At 48.7% G+C, this 24,177-nt stretch overlaps 1 protein-coding gene across 2 annotated transcripts in view; it reads left to right on the top strand.

The window, feature by feature from the left end:
- Positions 1–23,502, top strand: part of tns3.2 (tensin 3, tandem duplicate 2) — an 81,681-nt gene extending 58,179 nt beyond the window's left edge. For both annotated transcript variants that reach the window (XM_061239609.1, XM_061239611.1), the window contains exons 17-27: positions 6,693–6,849; positions 8,276–8,778; positions 9,933–10,019; positions 10,559–10,690; positions 15,092–15,187; positions 17,109–17,186; positions 18,646–18,723; positions 18,961–19,129; positions 19,585–19,653; positions 20,108–20,137; positions 20,662–23,502. In XM_061239609.1, coding sequence (XP_061095593.1) covers positions 6,693–6,849; positions 8,276–8,778; positions 9,933–10,019; positions 10,559–10,690; positions 15,092–15,187; positions 17,109–17,186; positions 18,646–18,723; positions 18,961–19,129; positions 19,585–19,653; positions 20,108–20,137; positions 20,662–20,806 — 1,544 coding nt within the window. In that variant the 3' untranslated portion in view covers positions 20,807–23,502. The remainder of the gene's footprint in view (positions 1–6,692; positions 6,850–8,275; positions 8,779–9,932; positions 10,020–10,558; positions 10,691–15,091; positions 15,188–17,108; positions 17,187–18,645; positions 18,724–18,960; positions 19,130–19,584; positions 19,654–20,107; positions 20,138–20,661) is intronic.
- Positions 23,503–24,177: the final 675 nt, after the last annotated feature.

The following is a 24,177-nucleotide window of genomic DNA, read 5'->3' as shown; positions in this document are numbered from 1 at the left end:
TTAGACAATGACTTGTGAAACAGCTGTGGAAATTATTCATGGGGATGTACAATCCCTCTCCCAACCCAGAGAGCACGTTACCCACCAGTGCAACGAGTGCATTGCACCCCCCTCCCAAAATCTGTCCGGTCTGCCCATTGATGGGGTTGGAGGGTCCAGCCCAGAGAGACCAGCTTGGTTTAGAGAGACCAGCTTGGTTTTGAGAGACCTGCTTGGTTTAGACAGACCAGCTTGGTTTTGAGAGACCAGCTTGGTTTAAGGAGACCAGCTTGGTTTAAGGAGACCAGCTTGGTTTAAGGAGACCAGCTTGGTTTAAGGAGACCAGCTTGGTTTAGACAGACCAGCTTGGTTTAAGGAGACCAGCTTGGGGAGATCAGTTGGAGCATCATTAAAGCCTGTCATGTTTTTTCTTTTGCAGATGGAATTCTGCAATAAATACAATTGCCAGCTGTAGCTTCAACAGCTGACCTTGTACTTTTTTCCCACCAGTAACAGGGTTGGGTGCGGGGAGGGTGTGTGCGGTGTATGTGTGTGTGTGTGTGTGTGTGTGTGTGTGTGTATGTATGTGTGCATGTTTGTGCGTATGTGTCTGGTCTTGTTTTGATATTGGAAGTAGAAATATTGAGTTTTAGTTTCAAAATGACATTGGCATTCTTTCCACATCAACAGGTGATTTTATCAGGGTTTAAAAAAAACAAAAAGACAATGGCATTCCACACTCCCTCCTCCCAGCCACGTGACTCACGCTGCTGTGCGTTCCTGCTGTGTTCTCCCTGTGGATGCTTCGGTCATTATCCGATCCGATCAAACAAATCCGTAAGGGAGCCTCTGCAAACCCCTGTCCACAGGCTCACCCCAAACTTTGCCACGCAACACCAGCGTGGAGATCGGGAGTGGGAGTTGTAAACAAATTCCTGTCGGGAGGACATGAGAGAAAGAGATAGTGTTCTCCTGCAGGGACACCCCAGCGAGGGGCAGGAACGGAGGGGAGGGGTTGGGTGCGGGGGCAGGTTTGGGTCAAACGCGCAGCGGCGGGTGGGGGGGGGTCGGTCCCCGACCACCATCTGCTGGAGGACTTTTACTGCCGGGGGGAGGCGAGAGGAGAAGCCATCAATCTGTCTGAGGACGCCCCTGCGTCTCTCTATCACACACACGACCCTCCTACAGCTGCCCCGAGTCTGTCTCTCCCCGCTCCCATCCACACTGTGAAAACAAACCGCTCAAATGGTGTGAGGAACCTAACACTTTTCAGCTCACTAGTCTTTATTCCTTACTTGTCTTAACTGAGTTGGAATTACCTATTACACATTCTCAAAAGACAACTTGATGCCTACAGAAAGGCTCCACATTGTATATTGTGAGGGGGATCTGCAGTAATTGAGCCAGTTTGGTGTTAGATGAGGAGGGTGGTAGGGGTGTAGGACAGGCGTGAGGTGGTGGAGTGAGGAATAATAAAAGCTCATCATTGTTGGGGAGTGATTATTCCAGCTATATATGAAGTTTTGAGCTTTGATTTCCAGTGTGAGAATGTCTGCAGTTTGACTGCTGGGTTTTGCAGAATCTTTAAATGATTTATCGTTTAAAGAGAGCATCATTCGTTTGTCCCTGTGGACACTCTCCCACCGCTCTATTAGGGAGTCTCTCTCCCTTCAGCGGCCCGGAGCTGAGGTCCATAACTCAGGAAAGGAACACACACAGAAACACAACCCTGCCGTCGGTGCGGAGGAAATCCCTCTTTGAACGGGATTAACTTGTGAACAATGTGGAAATTTGTTCGCGGGAAGGAAATATTTCACTCGTGTGAGCTGGTGCCTCTCCGTGCTCGTTTTCCTCTGTCGCCCCTTGATGCAGCCGCCGTGAAACGAGCTCCAGAAGAGCGGAAAGCGCTCCACCGCATGCCGGACACACGTGCTTCTACTGTCCAGAGCACACGGCCCCCCAACCCTGCTCCTGGAGATAAACCATCCTGTGGGTTTCCACTCCAAGCTTATAAAAATACACTTAATTCAACCCTGCTCCTGGAGATATACCATCCTGTGGTACCACTCCAAGCTTATGAAAATACACTTCATTCAACCCTGCTCCTGGAGATATACCATCCTGTGGGTTTCCACTCCAAGCTTATGAAGATACACTTCATTCAACCCTGCTCCTGGAGATATACCATCTTGTGGTACCACTCCAAGCTTATGAAAATACACTTCATTCAACCCTGCTCCTGGAGATATACCATCCTGTGGGTTTCCACTCCAAGCTTATGAAAATACACTGAATTCAACCCTGCTCCTGGAGATATACCATCCTGTGGTACCACTCCAAGCTTATGAAAATACACTTCATTCAACCCTGCTCCTGGAGATATACCATCCTGTGGGTTTCCACTCCAAGCTTATGAAGATACACTTCATTCAACCCTGCTCCTGGAGATATACCATCCTGTGGGTTTCCACTCCAAGCTTATGAAAATACACTTCATTCAACCCTGCTCCTGGAGGATATACCATCCTGTGGGTTTCCACTCCAAGCTTATCAAAATTCACTTCATTCAACAGATAGCGCAGGGCTGCCCAACCCTGCTCCTGGAGATATACCATCCTGTAGGTTTCCACTCCAAGCTTATGAAAATACACCTCATTCAACAGATAGCGCAGGGCTGCCCAACCCTGCTCCTGGAGATATTACATTACGTTACATTATTGCCATTTGGCAGACGCTCTTACCCAGAGCGACGTACGGTTGATTAGACTAAGCAGGAGACAATCCTCCCCTGGAGCAATGCAGGGTTAAGGGCCTTGGTCAAGGGCCCAACTACTGTGAGGATCTTATTGTGGCTACACCAGGATTAGAACCACCAATCTTGCGTGTCCCTGTCATTTATCTTAACCACTACGCTACAGGCCGCCCTACATATAATGTACTGTAGGTTTTCATTCTAACCGCGAACAGCATACCCCTCATTCAATAACTAGAGCAGGTCTGTCCAACTCTCTTCCTACAGATCTACCATCCAGTAGTTTTCCACTCCAACCCTAACAAAGCACACCTCATTCACCAGATAGAGCAGTGTTTCCAAACCCTGTTCCTAGTGATATGTCCAGTAGGTTTCCAATCCAACCCTACCAAAGCATGCCTCGTTCAACAGCTAGAGCAGGGCTGTCCAACCCTGTTCCTGTAGGTCTACCATTCCTGTAGGTTTCCACTCCAAGCTTAACAAAGCACACCTCATTCAACAGTTAGACCAGGGCTGCCCAACTCTGTTCTAGTGATCTGTCCAGTAGGTTTCCAATCCAGCCATACCAATGCACGCCTATTTCAACGGCTAGAGCATTGGTAACTTACCCTGATCCTAGTGATATACTGTCCTGTAGGTTTTCACTCTAACCCTTATAACGCACACCTCATTCAGCAGCTTTGGTAGGGTCGGAGTGGAAACCTACAGGATGGTAGATTCCTAAGAACAGGGTTGGGCTGTCCTGCCCTAGCTGGTGTGCTTTCTTAGGGTTGGAGTGGAAACTTACCGGACGGTAGATCTCTAGGAACAGGGTTGGGCAGCCCTGCCATAGCTCTTCATTATGTAGGGGTTGTAGTGAAGGAATGAATTTGGGAGTTTAAGAGATATGCTGCTTACTGTGAAGGCGTACGGGCCCCAGTGGGAGTGGGAGTGCAGGTTTTGGGTGGGATCTGCCCGTCACTCCCTCCTTGTGGTAATTACGAGGGTGAGGAGTGCAGGGAGGATCAGAGGGGAGATGGTAGAGGGACCACTCAGCACAACTCCCACCCGTTCTGCGGTTGAAACGAAAATCACTGCACGGGGACTTCTGAAAACACTAAAATAAATATGAGGATTGTCAGTTTATGTTTCCAACGCCCCTGTTTCTTGAGTTGTAATGTACGTGGCCAGTCCCTTGAAGAGCATGGATTCACCATTTATGTATTTTGTCTCATGGTGTGATGTCAAAAATTTGAGGCTGGTAAAAAGTCTCAGTCCGTGGAGGTTGCCTAATGCAATCCCTTCTTTCGCCACAAGTTCGATTTTGTGCCGTGCCTGTCGTGTGATTCCATCTCTGTCTATAGCTCTCTCTGCTTCCCCACATCTGAATAAAATGGAAAAAAATACACAAGCAGGACAGACTCTGTTCTCCTTTTGAGAAAAAAAAAAAACCCTGGAGCCCAAAGCTACCAGCTCTGTAGAAGGGCGAAGATTTAGGACTTAGAGGAGATTTAGTCCCCGTCCGACCACACAGCCCTTTCAGTGAATGTGTGCATGGGGGGTAGAGGGTTATCCTCCACTTGACCTCCTGCTTTGGGGATTGAGCCTGTGGTATACCTGTAAGCTTGGCTTAAACTGCGAGGCGGGGAGTTCATGTTCTGTGTGCTGGTGGGAGGGCGGCAGGCCGTGTTAAACCAGCCCCCCCCCCCCGGCCCCCCCGGCCCCTCCTTGGGCCTGCTATGCCTGCTATCCCGGGAATGCGGTGGCCGTGCACGTGTGGGCAGGGCTGACTGTCCCACGCCCCCTCCCGGAGCTTGTGTGGACAGGCGCGGAGGAGGTCCCACTTCCTCCCCCCCCCCCGGATCGTCCTCACGCGGTCCTGTCCCGGCCTGTCTCGCCCTGCCCCCTCGGCGGGCTCGCTGGCTCCAGGACGGGGGACGAGGGGGGGACCGCGCGGCGTAATAAAGACTGGCAGGCACTTCCCCGCTCTTTTATTGCAGCTTTTTAAAGGCTTTTTCCAGCCAAAGCCGCGAAACTCACGGGCAGACACAAAGGAGCCTTTTGAGACGGAAGGACGTTGATGAGGATAGCAGCGATGCGGGTGGATGTGGGGATGTGGAAAGGAGACTGTGGTGTGGCGTTGACTGCCCTGGCCCTGGGGCCGCACGTAGCCAAGCCGCTCTTTGCTTGCTTATAGTCGTCCCACCTGTGTCAAACGTCAACACCGTAAACATGGAGACAACATTACTGCTTCATGTGGAACTGGGAGGGAGCCAATGAGGCTGAGAGGCCGTACATCGCATTGCCCCTCCTTAAAGGTCTTCTGGACCAATGGTCTCACCATTGTAAAGTCATGTGGGCCAGCATCTGGATTTTGATTGGCTGTTGGATAGCTATGTTCTTGGCACAAATCCCCCCCCCCCCCCCCCCCCCGATGTTGGTGAGACCCCTGTTGCAGATCCCTCATCTTGCTGGCTTGGATGGGTCTTCTCGTTTATATAAGCTGGCTGCGGGCTGGTTTTCAGTCGATGCAGAGGTGCCATCGATCTGTCCCACGCCCGCCGGTCCCCTGCTGTTTTCCCAGAAAAGTATCCCTCGTCCCGGCTTCAGAGAACAGAGAGCTGGCGCAGGAAGGTCGGGAGAATCGGAAAACTGGGCACTTAGGTCTGAGCCAATGAGCTGCTAGACCACTTAGTCTGCCGCGTACGGCGGGAACGTTGCGCTCAGTGAAAATTAATATATTTTTGATTTATTATACCTATTTCCCTGCTCGCAGCCTGACTGTTTCACACTGAGGGGGCCAGCGTGCTTTTGTTTCAACTTTAGACCAGATGTTTGAAGAAAAAAAAAAAAAGCAGTTCTTCAAAATAACTGTTCATACTTCAAAGGGGACCTTTACACAAAAAGCCATTCTGATGATAGAGTGATCTTTCCACCAGCATTCCAGCCAAACACAACATTCCAATGTTTCAGGTTCTCGCCTCCCGTCCGGGGAAGATCGTCCGTAGCGATGCTCTCCGCATCACCGGGGCAACCACACCCGCTCTCAGTGTAGGAGACATGGGGTGACATGGCTCAGGCAGTAAGAGCAGTCATCTGGCAGTCGGAGGGTTGCCGGTTTGATCCCCCGCCCGGGCTGTATCGAAATGTCCCTGAGCAAGACACCTAACCCCCAAATGCTCCTGACGAGCTGGTTGGCGCTTGGCGTTGGTGTGTGTGTGTGTGTATGAATGGGTGAATGAGAAGCATCAATTGTACAGCGCTTTGGATGAAGGCGCTATATAAATTCCAACCGTTTACCATTTACCATTTAGGAGACACTCATAGAGGTGCATCTCAGAAGCAGCACACAAGTAAGGGATCTGGAGGGCCCAGATACTTAGAAAACTATATTATTTTAACCTTCCATCGGTAGAGAGTTCAGTAAAACACACTGTATCAGGGGCATGTTCCCATACAACACTTACCAAAGGGAAGGGCACAGGGTAAAAGTGCTTTACAATAACAATGAAATATCACTGCGTGGGCAGCAGTGAGTCAGCTATTTTGACAATAGTAGGTGAAAAAAATATGGGTGGATCTTGTTGGTCCTTTGTGGAAAATTTTAACAATTAAAGTGTTATCTCACTGTGGTTCAAACAGAGTGACAGAGGTGATTGTCAACTTTTGCACCATGTTGTACAGTATGGCAGTTATTCACAACCTCGGGTTTGGGGCCCCAAATGTCAAGTCTACGGAGACGCGTTACAATTCCAAGATGGCACTGAGGGGGGCATTTTGTGATTATTCAGTAGTAAATTCAGTAGGCCTTGAAAATATGATAATTTGGGACCGTATATGTACTCCGTAAGAGTTGTTTGAACATTTTACTGTGTGGAAGAACATGGGGGTCAGAACCTCAGAAATGTATTCACAGATGGCCGCCTTTTACGACGTACATTTTTATAGACTTATAAAGACTTCGTTTTTTGGTTCCGCACAGAATCCCGGAGCTACATGGAGAACATAAACCGCACCCCCAGCTCCACGGAGGGGGACCTCTTCTGCTCCGAGGTGTCGGTCTCGCCCTCCTCCTGCCAGAGGCCGTTCGGGTCGCTGCGGTCCGTGAGCACCAGCAGCCCGCTGTCGCAGTCCGACAGGTGAGGTCACCACGCCGCAGCAAAGCATCATGGGATGCGAAACCTGCCATTACATTACATTATTACATTTTCGGCATTTGGCAGACGCTCTTATCCAGAGCGACGTACAGTTGATTGGTCTAAGCAGGAGACAATCCTCCCCTGGAGCAATGTAGGGTTAGGGGCCTTGCTCAAGGGATCTCATTGTGGCTACACCGGGATTAGAACCTTAACCACTATGATACAGGCCGCCCCTTCCGGCACCCTTACCTCTGACCTAACGATTACTCAAAAAAATCCTTCCGTTGGATTTCCTTGATTATCAGATAATCAGCCGAATGAATGAATGCTAAACGGTGTAGCGCAGGACAGCCCAAACCCTGTTCCTGGAGATCTAGCATCCCGTAGGTTTTCATTTCAGCCCCAACAAAGCGCACCTCGTTCAACGGCTAGCGATCTCATTGAGCCGCTAATTAGTATGATCGGGTGTGCCAAATGCTGAAATGGAGACCGGCAGGACGGCGGATTTCCAGGAACAGGGCTGGGAAACGCTGCTCCGCCGTGAGCCGAGAGACAGATGGTTACGGGTGGGGCAGAGGTGAGGTTACTGAAGGTTGAGCTGTGCGTGATACTGCACACTAGTGCCCAGTCTCTGGTGTCGCACTGTCACTCTGAAAGAGCTCTCACACTTTAATGACTCCCGCTGCTTCTCCCTGCATGCTCGGGATTGTGTGCTGGGATGAAAATTAATTATGCTCATAATATATTTAAATTAAATATCTTATTATGGTATTAGTGACACCTATACAGAAGCAACACTTCAATGCATAGATGATTATAAAAAATTACAAACTATAAATTGTATCTATTGAGTCTATCAAATGTCCTTTAAACCTGTGTGAATTATACTTATTGTTTTGTTTTCAAAGATGTCACCATGTTTTGATACAGTACAGTATCAAAAAAAGTAGTATACTTTTCTAAGGGTGTGTTGAAGTGTTCAAGGTTGTTTATGGCAGTTGTTCTCAGGCATTTATGAGCCTAGAACCCATTCACTGAGAAAATACATTCTGTGACCCACACCTTGTTAAAATATAGACGAATGTAGATGTTTGGAACATATGTTCAAAGTGTGATAAAAAATAACTTAAATGCTAAATATGTGAGCACTTTATTAGGTATTTATTAGACTTATGGTTTAGTCTTATTAAGTCTTATGCTGCTGTAGCCTATCCACTTGATGCATTGTGTGTTCAGAGATGTTATTCTGCATACCACTGTTGTAATGCATGGTTATTTGAGTTACTGTCAGCCTCGACCAGTGTGGCCGTTCTCCTCTGACCTCTCATTAACAGCGTATTTTTGCCTGCTGAGCTGCTTCTCCCTGGGTGTTTTTGGTCCCTGTATTCCGGTGCTGATGCTCCTGTGGGTCTGTCCTCTTTTCCAGCCCCTCTGCGGGACAGCCCTGGCAGGACGGCGCCGCCAAGCCCCCCCTGAACCACCAGTTCGCCCCCCACTACCCCGGGTCCCTGGACTACCCCAGAGCGGGCGGGGGCCCAGACGGCCACCACTCGCCCCTGCTCTCCCACCCCGCCCCCAACTGCCACAGCTCCCCCAGGGGCGGGCCCCGGAGCCAGGGCAAGGCGGCCCTGAACCAGCCCAGCTTCGAGGAGCAGGAGGACAGCGGGCTGGACCTGTCCTCCCTGCTGGAGGGCGGCGGCCTGGGGCTGGAGCGCAGCCTGCTGGCGGCCGTGGAGGGCCTGGGGGGCGCCCAGCCCCCGCTCCCGGAGAAGAAGCGCGTGTCGGAGAGCGAGCAGTCGCTGGGGTCCCGCTCGCCCTCACTCAGCGGCTTCTCCAGCCCCCACAGCGGGAGCTCGGTCAGCATCCCCTTCCCCAACACGCTGCCCGACTTCTCCACACGCATCCTCAGCGCCTCCTCGCCCCTGCCCGGTGAGAGGGGCCTCTCTGCGCCACACTGCCCCCTGCAGGCTGGGAATGCCAGCGCCTCACAGCTGTGTCTGAATCAGCGCACTTCACCTGCTATTGAGTATACTTGGATACACTGGATGAGAAAGATATTATATATATATATACTATAGGCAAAGTGTCCTCCAAATGTAGTACACTTAAAATCCCTGGATGATACTGGGTTTTGCTGAGTGCTTTCATGAGCGTACTTTTCAGGAAGTAAACAAACATTTTGGCCCCGTAATTATGACTGGCAGTGTCGATTTAAAAATGAAGCCCAGCTTCGCTGACGTTTTCCTTCATCAGCAACAGCATTGACATGTGAACAAGGGGCTGGTCATCTTAGGACACTTCCCACAGTATGTTCGGAAGATGTTCCCATACTGCATGTCACATACTAAACAGCATGCAGTATAGACTCCACTGTATTGCTAGTACTCAGGACATAGTAGATAGGGCTCTGATTCAGACACGGCCCAAATGTTTTGCTTGCATCTGGCTGCTGGGTCAACTCTGCCTGCAGTCCAGTATGATGCTGTACTCGTCCCTGTAGAGGCATTTTCATTCAGGCCGAAGTCCACGGTAAACACGGTGACACATTTCACTGTTTAGTCCGGCTACTCTTCCAGAAGTCCTCCGGCTGATGCATCGTCTGCCTAATTCTGGCCTCCGCTCTGCAGACAATGGAGGCTAATTTCCCTGTCTAGGGCCAGTACTGATTTTGGTATAAGCTAAGCTATAATATCCTCCAGACCCAAAACACAACCTATGAATACTTATCCATGTCGCATGTATATCATTTGATATGTTTTTACATACCATTTTAAGCCATTTTTGAGTACAATAATTGATATGTGTATGTGATTTACATACACGGCCAACCACAAAAACGTGACCCATATTTTTGTCTCCAAGATGGTAGCTTAAGTTCACCCCTTAGTTTTGTCTCCTGATTTAATCCTCAGAATGTGGCAAAAGGAAACTGTCCTTCTCACAGGACATAAATTGTTTAAGTCTGAGTGTCTGTATCTGCCCACACATTCACAGTATTTACGTTCCCTCGTTACGGCCGGTGTGAAAGTGCGAGACGTGTGTGAAAACGGCGGACTCATGGCACACGTGTGTTTGCCTTGCAGATGCGTGCGCCAGTAAGCACGAAACTGTGAAGTTTGTACAGGACACATCCAAATTTTGGTACAAGCCAGACATCTCGAGAGACCAAGGTAAATATTTGTCTAGCACGTTATCGGTGTGATGTGGGAACAGCTGTGCGCCGGGCCTGCGGTGTTTGCGTTTTAAAAGAGCGCAGCGCGTCAAACTGACAATTCAATGTCAAAGCTGAGTGTACTAGCCGTTTTGTGTTAATGGGTATTTTTAATGGCAACCTGGTGAACAACGGCCTTGGAAAAAATGCGATATTCACTCTGCTCGCTTTAATGTTCAATGAAGCAAATTAGTATGTGGAGGTATTGTATGGCAATTGTTGTTCAGGCCTGGTGTTTGCCCCACTTGTTTTTGCCCTTCTGCTACTCTGCTTCACAATGCATTAACAGCATGCAAATCTATGGCGGAATATAAGCTCTCATTTGTGGCCCAGTAGCCTCCCCCCTGTTCAGACTACTAAGTGGACTATTCCATGTCTGTCAGACAGGGAAGGGGCCCAGCCCATTGAAGGCTCCACCACTCAGCAGGGGGGTGATGGGGGCGTAAATTGAGGCGTTCTCACTTTTTTAAAATGGCCGTCTTCCCCTGCTGTCCCCAGCCATCGCCGTCCTGAAGGACAAAGAGCCGGGCTCCTTCATCGTCCGGGACAGCCACTCGTTCCGGGGGGCCTACGGACTGGCCATGAAGGTGGCCACTCCCCCGCCCTCGGTCCTGCAGCAGAGCAAGAAAGGTAGCCGTTGTTTCCACGGGGGAGGGGGCGGGGGGCAGAGGGGGCAGGGCTACGGGTGGGCGGCGGGGTCACGTGTGGAATGTTCCAGAAGAATTCCTCACCTCGGACCAACAGGTATCCCCCACCCCAAAAAAAATGAATGAATAATGTCTGCAAGGTGTCCGGAGAACTCACGAAGGAACTTCGCAAGATGTCTTGTGTTCCACCCAGCCACCAAATAGCATTGAACGCATTGGCGGGAAGGGGAACCGGATAGCCCCCTCCATTGTGCGGGGAGATCCCTGCTTTTGGCCACGTCTCTGGGACAGGTCTGCGCAGCCTTTGTCCGAACACAAAAGCCAGCAGCACTCTTTTCTGAGTGGACTTACATGCGACTAGAGTTTCAGGAGAACCCAGGCGGGCGGACGGGACTCACCTGTGGCAGATCTTCCTGCGTCCGTTTTGTTATTTTCCGAAAGTGAAAATGTCTAGCTCGGTGAGATTAGCCTGCAGGTATTCACTTACAGAATGTCCCCAGCCTAACCCAGACTTCAGGTGAACCTTTTATATTTGTTACCGACTTGAAATGCCCAGACTTAAACTCTCCAGGTTAATGACGCAGTGTGAAGTTACAGGAGGGCCTCATTGTGATTGTTAAATTCTAATACGCACCAGTGGCCAATTAAATTACACACCTCATAGTAATGATTTTAAACACTTCTGGGGTAAAGAGGGTTCATCCATGGGCCATTCAGGGTCCACACACTGTGTGCAGTGTCAGTGTCAATGTTTGCATTGCTGATTTTGCTTTGAGCAACCGCACAATGTGCATGTTATTCATTGAATCTGTGTCTGTACTAATCAACCAGTGTCCTCCAGAGGTGCAAAATCCAGGTTCAGAAACTAAAAGTCCTCCCAAGTATTTTGTTCCAATAAACTAGATTTGGTCATTCTCCGGCCAAGATGTAGAACTAATGAGTGAAATCAGGTGGATGAGTTTCTGAATTTCTGACCCATTGACTTTCCACCTCTGGTATTGAGTGACATCACAGTCTCAGAGTCAGTGTTACTCACTCAAGTGTTACAGTGGCAGTGATACAGTGTCAGTGTTAATCACAGTGTTATTGTCAGTGTTAATCACACAGTGTTACAGAGCCAGTGTTAATCACACAGTGTCACATGGTGTCAGTGTTAATCACAGTGTTACACTGTATCAGTGTTAATCACACAGTGTTACAGAGTCAGTGTTGATCACACAGTGTCACATGGTGTCGGTGTTAATCACACAGTGTTGTAGTGTCAGTGTTAATCACACAGTGTCAGTGTTAATCACACAGTGTCACACAGTGTCAGTGTTAATCACACAGTGTCACACAGTGTCAGTGTTAATCACACAGTGTCACACAGTGTCAGTGTTAATCACACAGTGTCACACAGTGTCAGTGTTAATCACACAGTGTCAGTGTTAATCACACAGTGTTGTAGTGTCAGTGTTAATCACACAGTGTCAGTGTTAATCACACAGTGTCACAGTGTCAGTGTTAATCACACAGTGTCACAGTGTCAGTGTTAATCACACAGTGTCAGTGAGGATGGTTTGCTGAGCGGTGAGGAGGGCCGCGGGGTTGATCAGAGTGCAGTCAGGGGTCGGAGCGGGCGGATGCTTCCAGAAGCATTTCTCAGAGGAAAAGGAAGGGAGTGCCTCGCGGCCCGGCCGTGTCCCAGAAGCGCGGAGCAGATAGCGGGACAGCGGGGCGCTGGGACGCATTGTTATCTGAGGGGCGTGTTGCGCCTCTCCTGGGAAACTCCCATTATCCAAACCCGCCCGGCGGATAAAGACATTTATAATATTTGAGCTCGCTTATTTCCGCTTCGGTGAATGAAATTATACAAAAGTTATATAAAAAAAATAACGCATGCGGTCGCCAAACAGGGTGTAAATGAGAAAGACCTTCCAGCGACCTCATCCACGTCCCAGACAGGCTATTGTGTGCATTTCTCCCGCTTTGTCTTGAGGAGACATCTTGAAATCACCGTCCAACCCCACCACATACGCTCGGATAGACTATCATGGGCTTTGAGAGGGAGTGAAATCAAATATGATTGTGAAGGGGCTGTTTTGGGCCGTTCTGCGTACCTGCAGAGTTCCTGTCTGCAAGAGCATTCCAGTGTTTTGTTTCAAGATGTTTCAAGATCTTCTGACGGTTGAGTTATTCTCCCTGACTTTGATCCAGGCGTGAGGATAAATAGTTTTTTACGGGGAAAAGAAACCCGAAAAAAAGGTGCCAGCGGTGGAGGAGGCCCTGGCAGCCAAAACATCGCGTTAGGCCTCGGCCCAGGCGCTGAACACACGCTTCACAGTGCATTATGGGAGACGAGGAGGGCGGTAATGCAGAGATTGTTCCCGTGGAATGCAGCTGGTGCTGCGGCTCATGTTTGGGTAATGAAATTGCTGCATTGATTTATGTGCGGTGAGCTCACACCGACTACATTATGAGGCGATTAGTTTTTTTAATTGAAATTTACACCTTCAAGAGTTTTTTTGGTTTTTTTCTTCATCTTATTCGCAAGGCTTGAAGTTCTACATTATGGGCAAAGTTGGTCTTGCTCTGGTTATGGGTTTTGGATCAGAGTCAACGTTAAAGGAGTGTGTTCAGCTACCATGGAAACAGGCAGATGCTGTTTACAAAACAACGAGGTCCCAGCGTGTCATTTTGTCTCGAACACGGGTGTTGCTGTTACAAGGGTGAAACCCCCTGTTCAGATGTGGGCATGCATGCTTACGTAAGCAAACACTGAGCAGGAGTGCATTCAGTGGGAGAGGAGGATTCCTGCTCTGGATGTTATACTGGGAGCGCAGACTGCCTGTTCTTGCAGGTAGAGGTGGTCTGGACATTATACTGGGAGTGCAGACTGCCTGTTCTTGCAGGTAGAGGTGGTCTGGACGTTATACTGGGTGCACAGACTGCCTGTTCTTGTAGACGTGCGGGTAGAGGTGGTCAGGACGTTATACTGGGAGCGCAGACTGCCTGTTCTTGCAGGTAGAGGTGGTCAGGACGTTATACTGGGAGCGCAGACTGCCTGTTCTTGCAGGTAGTGGTGGTCTGGACGTAATACTGGGTGCACAGACTCCCTGTTCTTGTAGAGGTGGTCTGGATGTTTTACTGGGTGCACAGACTGCCTGTTTGTGCAGATGTGCAGGTGGACGTGGTCTAGACCGGGGGGGTTTCTGCATGGGAAGGGTGACGTCATGTTACCCCCATTCCTAGTGCTTCTCCCACTCTCACAGCAAGTGAGAGGAGAGAGGGAGGAGGAGTGTAGAAACGGAGAGCTGCAGGGAGACAGAGTTAATGACTCCTGTTAATCTGCCCGTTTGAGCTCCTGAGAAGAGCGGTCTCAGGGATCTGGAGATGAGCAACTCGCCTCCCCAGACCTGCAGAACAGGGATTCAGTCCTAACCCAAACCCCTGAGTCACCACACCACCCCCACCCCAAACCCCCATTCCCCCCAGCAGAGGCTTTTAGGGCTGGAAAAACTGATTGTACCTCCCGGGACTGGAATCCAGAAGCATACCAAAATGCACCATAAGGAGAACAGCTTTTTGGTCGCGGTGGGTCTTTCTGATGAGTCATACCTCTGGATCCGATCAGCATTTGGCCTGAACTTCACCGTGATGAATGCAAGAATGTTTAACACAATCCTAACAAGCATTTCAAATCAAATTACCAATGTTATACTATGTTTATGCCGACGAAAAGCAAACTAACACTTGTATTTAATTATGAGTCAAGTGTTGATGAAACACAGGCCAGGGTGTGGTGCCAACTAGAAGACCACAGAACTCGGAGAGACCAGGCTGTGTGCATGCACTTGTGTAAATACTGTATGTTCTATCTATCTATATACGTATATCTATCTATCTGTCTTTCTGGCTGTCTGTTTATCTGTCTGGATGATGTTCATGATGATTTTTGTTAGCGTAAAAGCAATGCTACCTGTGTATCCTCCATTTTCACTTCCGGGTTGTACATTACATTACATTACATTACATTACATTACATTACATTGCATTACAGGCATTTAGCAGACGCTCTTATCCAGAGTGACGTACAATCATGTGCAGATCGAACACAAGGGCAAGTGTGATGAGGACCCTAGAGGACAGTACGGTTCTAGTCCTAGTGTGACCGTACAGACACAATTGGAACCCTTGAAGAATACATCAACTTACGAACTAGCATACCACGGTTGGCAGCTAGAATACAGCCATAGGCTCTTTGTTGCCCGTCCTCCATGGTGTGACTGTACCATGTATATAGCCCCTCAGCGTGTACTGTGCTTTAGGATGCAGCTGTTCCTCTCTCTGGATTGGAGCCTGTAGCCCCCGGCTTTATCCCCCTCCTGTGCTCTCTCGCCTGCAGTGGGAGACCTGGCCAACGAGCTGGTCAGACACTTCCTGATCGAGTGCACGCAGAAAGGAGTCAGGCTGAAGGGTTGCCCCAACGAGCCCTACTTCGGTGAGTATCCCTCCACCACTAAATCCCACCCTCCCTCTCTCATCTCTCCATCTCTCTACCCTTCTCTACTTCTACCCTCTCTCATCTCTCCCCCTATACATCCCTCTCTCCCTCTCTCATCTCTCCATCTCTCTGTCCTTCTCTACTTCTACACTTCTACCCTCTCTCTCTCATCTCTCCATCTCTCCCCCTCTACATCCCTCTCCCTCTCTCATCTCTCCATCTCTCTGTCCTTCTCTACTTCTACCCTCTCTCTCTCATCTCTCCATCTCTCCCCCTCTACATCCCTCTTTCCCTCTCATCTCTCATCTCTCTACCCTTCTCTACATCCCTCTCTCCGTCTCTCGTCTCTCCATCTCCCCCCTCCACCTCCGAATCCCACCCTCCCTCTCTCATCTCTCCATCTCTCCCCCTCTCTACATCCCTCTCTCCTTCTCTCATCTCTCTATCTCTCATCTCTCCCCCTCTCTACATCCCTCTCTCCCTCTCATCTCTACATGCCTGTATCCCTTCATCTGCCTCACCATCTCTCCCTCTCTCCATTCCTCCCTCCATCTCCATCCCTCCCTTCTGATAAATGAAGAACGTGCACATTGTGTCCTTTTATTCTCCTGTCATTAAACAGACAGAAAGTATGGAAAGTAACATCATGCAGTTGGGTTGGGTAGAATAATTGCGGTTTGCTAAACCGGAGTGAGTTTATACATAGTTCTTCTTGATGGCAGATGCCTGCACTCTTGCTCTCCTGTTTTGACTTGGGTCTCCTGCCAGTAGCAGCTCAGAGCTCCGTACACTGCTGATCTCAGCTGGAGGAAAATATATAACTGGACAAAGTGTCTCCACCTAGTGGAGGCTCTTAGCACTACATTTCAGTCAAGTCCTTGTATGACTCTATAGTGTCCACACAAGGCCTCGTGAGTATTAAGAAATATTTGAATGATACCATAGGTAAATATTGCACATGTTTATAGCCGGGACATTACTCATGCTAAAAAAGGTGTGTGTGGTTTTTGTGAGGTTTTGTAAGGCTTGGCTACTTTGTAGTGTCAGTGTTCACCAGGTGTGACCAACCTGGTGTTCACGTGTTGTTGTTTTTTTCATCCAAAACATTCACCCCAGAAATTTGACCCAACAGATTGGGAGATGTAACTGTTCAGTCAACTGCATGTATTGATCAAACAGCAGACCCTGTGGGTCTTTAAAACTAGGGCTAGCCACCCCTGGTGTAGAGTATTTCAGAAATTCAGGTTTGGTTTATTCTTTTGTTCATTGATACTCATGTTCCTTGTTAGATAATGAAGTCTATTTTTGATAGACTGGACAGCTGTGCTATATGAAATGGTGTGTGCTAATCTGAGGCAGTCGTTATTGATTGATAGCCACTTGTACGTAGATACTGTACACATTTCACACGTCAGACACAAAAGCCTTGTCGCAAAAGCCTTGATGGAAATCTCAAAACAATGGTCCTAAAGATACCCAGGATATAACTTCCTGTAATTCTTAAATCAAAGGTTGATAGAGCGTCGTAACTTCCTGTAATTCTTTAATCAGGGGTTGATATAGCACTGTTTCAGAAGGGGTCAGCATCAGGCTCCTGATGGGCCAGGCCTGTAAGCGGGGGGGGGGCTGCGGGTTCAAATTACAGGCATGGCACAGCTGCTGTGGCCCAGACAAAGGACTGAAGCGGCGTAGCGGATGTCCGGGCTTCACTGGCGCGAATGGGCAGTATGTGAACTATGCTAGCTATGCTAGCTATGCCAGCTGCCAGGGCACCCGCTAGGCTAATGAATACCAAGCGCAGTGTAACACAGCGCTCTGGGGAGGGGGTCCGGATACAGGCAGTAATGTGGTGAGTGACCGCAGCGTGTGTGTGTGTGTGTGTGTGTGTGTGTGTGTGTGTGTGTGTGTGTGTTTTCAGGTAGTCTCACGGCGTTGGTCTGTCAGCACTCCATCACCCCGCTAGCGCTACCCTGCAAGCTCATCATACCAGACAGAGGTGAGAGACACAGACAGACTCCGCTCACTCGCTCACGCGTGTGGCGTGTGGCATGTGTGTGAGTGTCTGTGTGGAGGTGTGCGTGCTTGTGTGTGTGTATGTAAGTGTGTGTGCTTGTGTATGTGTGTGAGTGTGTGTGTATGTGTGTGCGTCCTTGTGTGCGTGATTGTGTGTGTATGCGCTTGTGTATGTGCGTATGTGTATGTGCGTGTGCGCTTGTGTATGTGCGTGTGTGAGTGTCTGTGTGCGCTTGTGTATGTGTGTGTGTGTATGTGTGTGTGCGCTTGTGTATGTGCGTGTGTGTGCACTTGTATATGTGCATGTGTGTATGTGCGTGTGCGCTTGTGTATGTGTGTGTGAGTGTCTGTGTGCAGGTGTGTTTGAATGTGTGTGTGTGTGTGTGTGCGCTTGTATATGTGCGTGTGTGTATGTGCGTGTGCGCTTGTGTATATGTGTGTTTGTGTATATGTGTGTGCAGGTGTGTTTGAATGTGTGTGCGTGTGAGTGTGTGTGGTGCGTGTCTCGGGACACCCAGCGGGGCGTGAGGTCAGGGGGGTCCAGACCACACCACACTCCCCCCCCAGACCCACGGCCCCCCGGGGCCCCAGGCCCCAGACCCACACCCCCCCCGGGGCCCCAGGCCCCAGACGCAGACGGCCCCGCCCGGCCGCCCCGGTGATAGATCACTTGATTTATCGAGCTGTTTACGGCGCTGCTGTCGACCCCAGTGAATCAACAGCGCGCGTCAGTCCCCGCGTTGTGCCGCGGAGCGCTGGAGAGACGGGGGCCCCCGGGGGCCCGGGGCCGTAAAACAGGAGCCGGGTCTCAGGTCTGGCCCGCAGGGCCGTGACAGGGAGGCCTGTTCGGCGGGCGCGGAGCAGCCCCTCACACCGCGGACAGGCCCGCTCTATGCAGCGCCGCCCTGCTCGGATAGAGCCCTCATTTACTCCCTCCCGCCTGGCCTCCATGTTGCGGCACGGGACTTTGTTTTGCCTGAGGAGGCTGTTTATTTTTAAAGCGGGGTCGGTTTTTTCGGTCCGGGAATAAATAAACCCGGGGGGCTGAATGGGTGCCGTCAGCTTGTGTGTGTACGTGTAAGAGACTGTGTGTGTGTGTGTGTGTGTGTGAGAGAGAGGGTGTGTGTGAGTGTGAGAATGTGTGTAAGAGAGAGAGAGAGAGAGAGAGAGAGAGAGAGTGTGTGTGTGTGTGTGTGTGTGTTTGTGTGAGAGAGTGTGTGTGTGAGTGTGAGAATGTGTGTATAAGAGAGAAACAGAGAAACGGAGAGACAGAGTGTGTATGTGAGAGAGAGACCGTGTGAGTCTGTGTGTGTGTGTGTGTGTGTGCGCCCGCGTGTGTTTTTATGAATGAGTAATCTCAGTTGAAGTGGAATGAGGTGTGGACTCTGTGTAAACTCAGTGCTGAGGCAGCCTATACCAAACCGGGCTGTTCTGTGTTGCAGATCCTCTGGAGGACATTGTAGACTCTCCTGCACAGTCCGCCACAAACTCAGCTACGGAGCTGCTCAAGCAGGGAGCAGGTATGCAGGGTGTTATTTCACTGAGCTACTATACACACACGCACAAACACACACACACACACTCACACACACACACATACATACACACACACACACACACACTCTCTCACACACTCACACACACTCACACACACACACTCTCTCTCACACACTCACACACACTCACACACACACACACACACACACACTCTCTCACACACACACACACACACACTCACACTCTCTCTCTCTCCTCAGCCTGTAACGTGTGGTTTCTGGGCTCGGTGGAGATGGAGTCTCTCACCGGCTCTCAGGCGGTGCAGAAGGCTGCCAGCGTGACTCTGGCCATGGCTCCGCCCCCCACGTCCACGGTGGTCCACTTCAAAGTGTCCGCCCAGGGCATCACGCTGACCGACAACCAGAGGAAGTGAGTACCGCCCCTCCTCTCCTCCTTCCTCTCCTCCTTCCTCCCTCTATCCACACTCCTCCTTCTCCCCTCTATCCACACAGCTCGTACTCTACGCTGAATATGTCCGGTAGCAGGCATGACTCTGGCTGGTATGCTGGTATGCTCTGCTGTTGCCATGGTAGCAGGTGGAGTGGCGGTAGTTGGGGGTTTGGATGTGGCGGGGGAGGGGGGGGGGTGTTTCCCCGTGTGCTGGAATGTGAAGGTTCCGTTTCGCCGGGCCTCTCCGCTACGATACATTACACTACGCTCGGACTGGACTCTACCACACTGTCATAGTGGGAGGTGGATTTCGGTCTGGCACACACTCACACATTCACACACACACACACACTGTGTACACGCAGCACTAAAAGTTCACACCCACAGCCCACAAAACAGGACTTAACCCCATCTCTCTGTCCCCCCTGTTCTAGACTCTTCTTCAGAAGACACTACGCTGTCAACACCGTCATCTTCTGTGCTCTGGACCCCCAGGACAGGAAGTAAGTGAATTTAACATCCTGTCTTTATATCGGATGTGAGACAGACTGAATTTAACGTCCTGTCCTTATAGTGGATGTAAGACAGACTGAATTTGACATCATATCTTTATATCAGATGTGAGACAGATAGAATTTTACATCCTGTCTTTATATCAGATGTGAGACTGACTGAATTTTACATCCTATCTTTATATCAGATGTGAGACTGACTGAATTTTACATCCTATCTTTATATCAGATGTGAGACAGACTGAATTTAACATCCTGTCTTTATATCAGATGTGAGACCGACTGAATTGAACATTCTGTCTTTATATCGGATGTGAGACAGACTGAATTCAACATCCTGTCTTCATATTGGATGTGAGACAGACTGAATTCAACATCCTGTCTTCATATCGGCTGTGAGAAAGATGGAAACTAACATTCTGTTTCTTTTCCTCTCTGAATAAAGGTGGATAAAAGACGGCTCCTCTTCTGCAAAGTAAGTTCAGCTGTCCCACTTTATTCCCAACACCTGTTTGTGTTTATTTGTGTGTGTTTGTTTTTGTGTCTGCATAAATGAATGTGTGTTTCTGTTTCTGTAAGAGTGTGTGCGTGTGTTTGTGTTTTGTGCCTGTATGAGTGTGTGTGCATTTGTGCTTGTGTCTGAATGTATGTGTGTATGACTGTGCATGCGTGTTTGTTTTTGTGAATGTGTATGTGTGTGTGTGTGTGTGTGTGTGTACTTGGCTCCAGGGACTCCTGCCAGTCGCACACACCTGTCTCTGACAGTAGACCTGGCACACTGGAGTCACATTCCTGCGTGTCATCAGCACCCAATCACCGGCCAGCTCGCCCAGGCTTCCAACCAATCAGGCTTGAGCCAAGGTCACAGACCGGCACACATTCCCAAACACATTCTCACCCTGTGAATATGGCCGGCGGCAGAGACGGGTGCACATTCTGGCATGCGTGGAGTAAACCCTGGCCCTCTGCTCTCCCCCCCACCCCCCCCACCCCCTCCAGGATCTTCGGCTTCGTGGCGAGGAAGACCGCGAGCGGGACGGAGAACGTGTGTCACCTGTTCGCCGAGCACGACCCCGAGCAGCCGGCCAGCGCCATCGTCAACTTCGTCTCCAAGGTGATGATCGGCTCCCAGAAGAGCAAGTAGGGCCGGGCCCTCCCAGGCCTGGGACCAAATCATACTGTTATATTATTATTATTATTATCATTATTATTATTACTATTACCAGGAGGACGATGATATTTACCACAAGCTCAAAGACCATTGAGCCCCTGATCCTCCAGGGCCTGGGACAATGTGCCTGGTTGTCCCCCCCCCCCCCCATGACTGCAGCCCTGAGTGGGGCAAGTCCCTTCCTCTCCCCCTCCCCACCCACAAAAACAGAACACAAACATCCGCTCCGATGGGCTCGGTCCTGCGGGTTCTGAGAGACGCCGGCACACGCCTGACTCCCGCCGGTCTCCGCGCGAACGGAAAGGCTGCGTCTTCACCGTGAAACGCCGCTAGGAGAGGAGAACTGCTGGGTAACACGACACAGAGGCCCGGGTGGGCTTCCTAAAGGGATCCTCTGTCGGACACACACGGAGTTTCATGTCGAACGTGTATTTATTGCTGGAAGTCGTGCGTATCTTCGCTGAGTACAGGGTTCAAAGTGCTTCTCCCCCACTCTTTCGGCCCCACACTGGACCTTGTTACACGAGTGTGAGGTTTTGTGACCGATTTTAACTGGAGAAGGCTGCTCCTGGGGGTGAGGGAAAGGTTTGGTATCTCTGTCCTTTCATCGAAGTGACCTTCATGAAGACCGATGCGAATGTTAACTAGCCATTGACAGTTTAATAACTTCAATTCCTTTTTTCTGCTATTCTGGTAAAGCATAGTCAAATATAATTAACAAGCTTTATAATGAATGAAATTCTTTTGGATGTTTGGGAATGCTTCCTGATGGCTGGGGAGGTTTTCGATGACTCACCCCTTCAAGAAGATCAGACAAAAACATTGTGTTCTGCTGCCAGCCCTTTCCCAGCGACTGTTCCAAACCCCAAAATCCTTGGGCTGAAAATCATAGGGGGCACAACTGTCTTAGCCACTTACCGCAATTTAACCCCAGAGAGGCATTCTCTACGCAGATTCTGCAAAGGCTCTCTATACTTCCTCCAGGAGCTGCTTAAACGGGTTCTGTATATGGATTCCCTATATAGTATTCTGTATATACAGTAGATATTCTACACCTGTGCGTATAGGGTTGGTTCGTCAGATGTTGGTTTTCTTACGCTTCAGAAGGACTGGCCTGTTTTAGAGCTGGATTCTGGAGTTATGCGATGCAGTCTGCACAACTAGCGTATTATAGTCCTGCATCACTAACCCAAAAGCATATCCTGCTGAATGACGTATGTATGGTTTCCCATACTGTAACGCTGCGTATGTACTAAACCTGCAGACCAGAACACCAGAACTCATCTGGCACTAAATACAATCATATTTACTCATTTTAGCATTTGTTACATTACAGGAATTGTTAACAGACACTCGTATCCAGAACAACTTATACATACTTTGCATTTTTATGTGGTATCCATTTCTACAGCTGGATATATAATGCAGCAAAGCAGGTACAATTCCTTGCTCAAACATATAACAGCAGTCTACTAGCAAAATAAGACAGTGATGGATTATATCTTAGTCCCATTCTTAGTGCCGTAGAGGAGACTGATTAAAAATATTTGATGTAAATTAAACTATGTCAAGCCTGTTTTTGTATTACAGACAAAGCTGGGTTCTGTAAAAAATCATGTATTCTGCATTTTCCTCAAACTGACATTGCATTTCCATTTAAGTGCTCACAAATTAGGCATCGTGTCATGACCCTGATATCTTTTAAAAGTATTGCTTTAAAACATTTTAAATTTTTGAATATTTTTTACTGTAGTGTACCATGGAAAAATAAGACAATAACCAAGGAGTATTTCAGTATGTGAACCCTAATATATTTTATTACAAGATGAAATGATTACCTTTACATTGATTTGAGAACTTCACTTAGATATTGATTACCCTTTATGATGAACTGAATTACAGTATATAGTGTGCTATTTATATAAAGCATAGTTTGCCTTTTAACAGTTTGTATCTGCTGCGATATTTATCCATATCCCCATGTGTATAATTCTTTTATAAAAAATTCATATTCAAAATTAAGTTTTGTATATTTACAGTACTTTTGCAATGATGAGAAGCTAGAAAAAACAGTGCTGTTCTGTGGAAACGTCTTGCGTTTGGTTCGCTATACTCTAATAACCATATTTACTGCACTGCATTTCAACCAAAATACGGTAAGCTGTGAAAAATGGTTTAACCCTCAGTACACGCAAACTGGTCTGCGACTAAAAACCACTCCTATTAATGCAGATACATTTCGACTTAATGGACAAAATATTAGAGGAATATACGTCTGTACAGCCTAGTAACATGACAACGAAAGTCTTTTTTTTTTTGTTTCAGAGGTAGTAACCCAGTTTAAAATATATATTTTTGGATTTTTATTTCCTTTTGAACATTGTAATATGTAAGTTTCCCAATAGAATCTATATACTTGATGCGTTTTCCATATTAAGTTTGAGTTTGGACAGGGCCTATGAAGTGTTTTTTAAAACAATGAACGCTCCCTGTCAAAGCTGTATGTGTTCCGTGTTCATGTTTATTTTGCCTGGTGTTTGACATAATGTTCTTCTTTGAACTTCCTGTAAAAAAACAGACATATGTATTTGTTTTGTAAATTAATGCTGTATAGTTATTTCTTGTACCACCTACGTATTTTCAAATTACAATAAAACTCATTCACAAGATTTGGTTTGATTGTACAGTCTCGTTCTCTGCTGGAGTTGATTGTTTTTCTTGTTTTGTTGTTTTTTTGAGCAGGGGCCTGTATCACGAAGCAGAGGGAATGAGTCAGTCGATGTTCCAGATTACGGAGGGTTCTGGGTTTTATTCGGTGCAGTTATCCAGTTAAATCTGTAACTCTGCTTTGTGGAACGAGCCCCTGATCGGGGGGTGTTGTGAATAAGTGGCTGTGTTTTTTCGTGTATAGAGGTCGGTGCAGTCAGACCAGCGGACTCCACACAGCTTGCTCAGTCCGAAATCCTTCTGATTGGGTTTTACCGTTTTGGGGGTGGGAGTGTTGAGGGGGGCGGAGTTACTGCTCAGGCCCCACCTGCGATTGGATGGTAGAGCTGGGTTCAGGAGCTGCTGGTGTTTCCCCAGAGAGGGCTGCTCTTTGGTCAAATCCAGCCTACAGACTGACTTTAAGAACCTCGGGCACAGCCGTGTGAAGTTTATGGGACTCGGGTGGGAAAAACAGGAGATGAGATGAGATTCCCCTCCTGGTGGTGCTTTCTCCCTGATCCACACCCCTTAAGGACAGGGTTAATAGCCCTGCTCACAGACACACGCAGTATATCATAGCAGCATGTTAACCTAAATGACATTATAGTAAGGTATATAAATGTATGTTTGTTAAAGTT

Source organism: Conger conger, chromosome 4 (assembly GCF_963514075.1).
Source record: "Conger conger chromosome 4, fConCon1.1, whole genome shotgun sequence".
In the NCBI taxonomy this organism is placed as follows: domain Eukaryota; kingdom Metazoa; phylum Chordata; class Actinopteri; order Anguilliformes; family Congridae; genus Conger; species Conger conger.
Note: the sequence above shows the minus strand (reverse complement) of the source record. Positions and strands in the feature narration are given on the sequence as shown.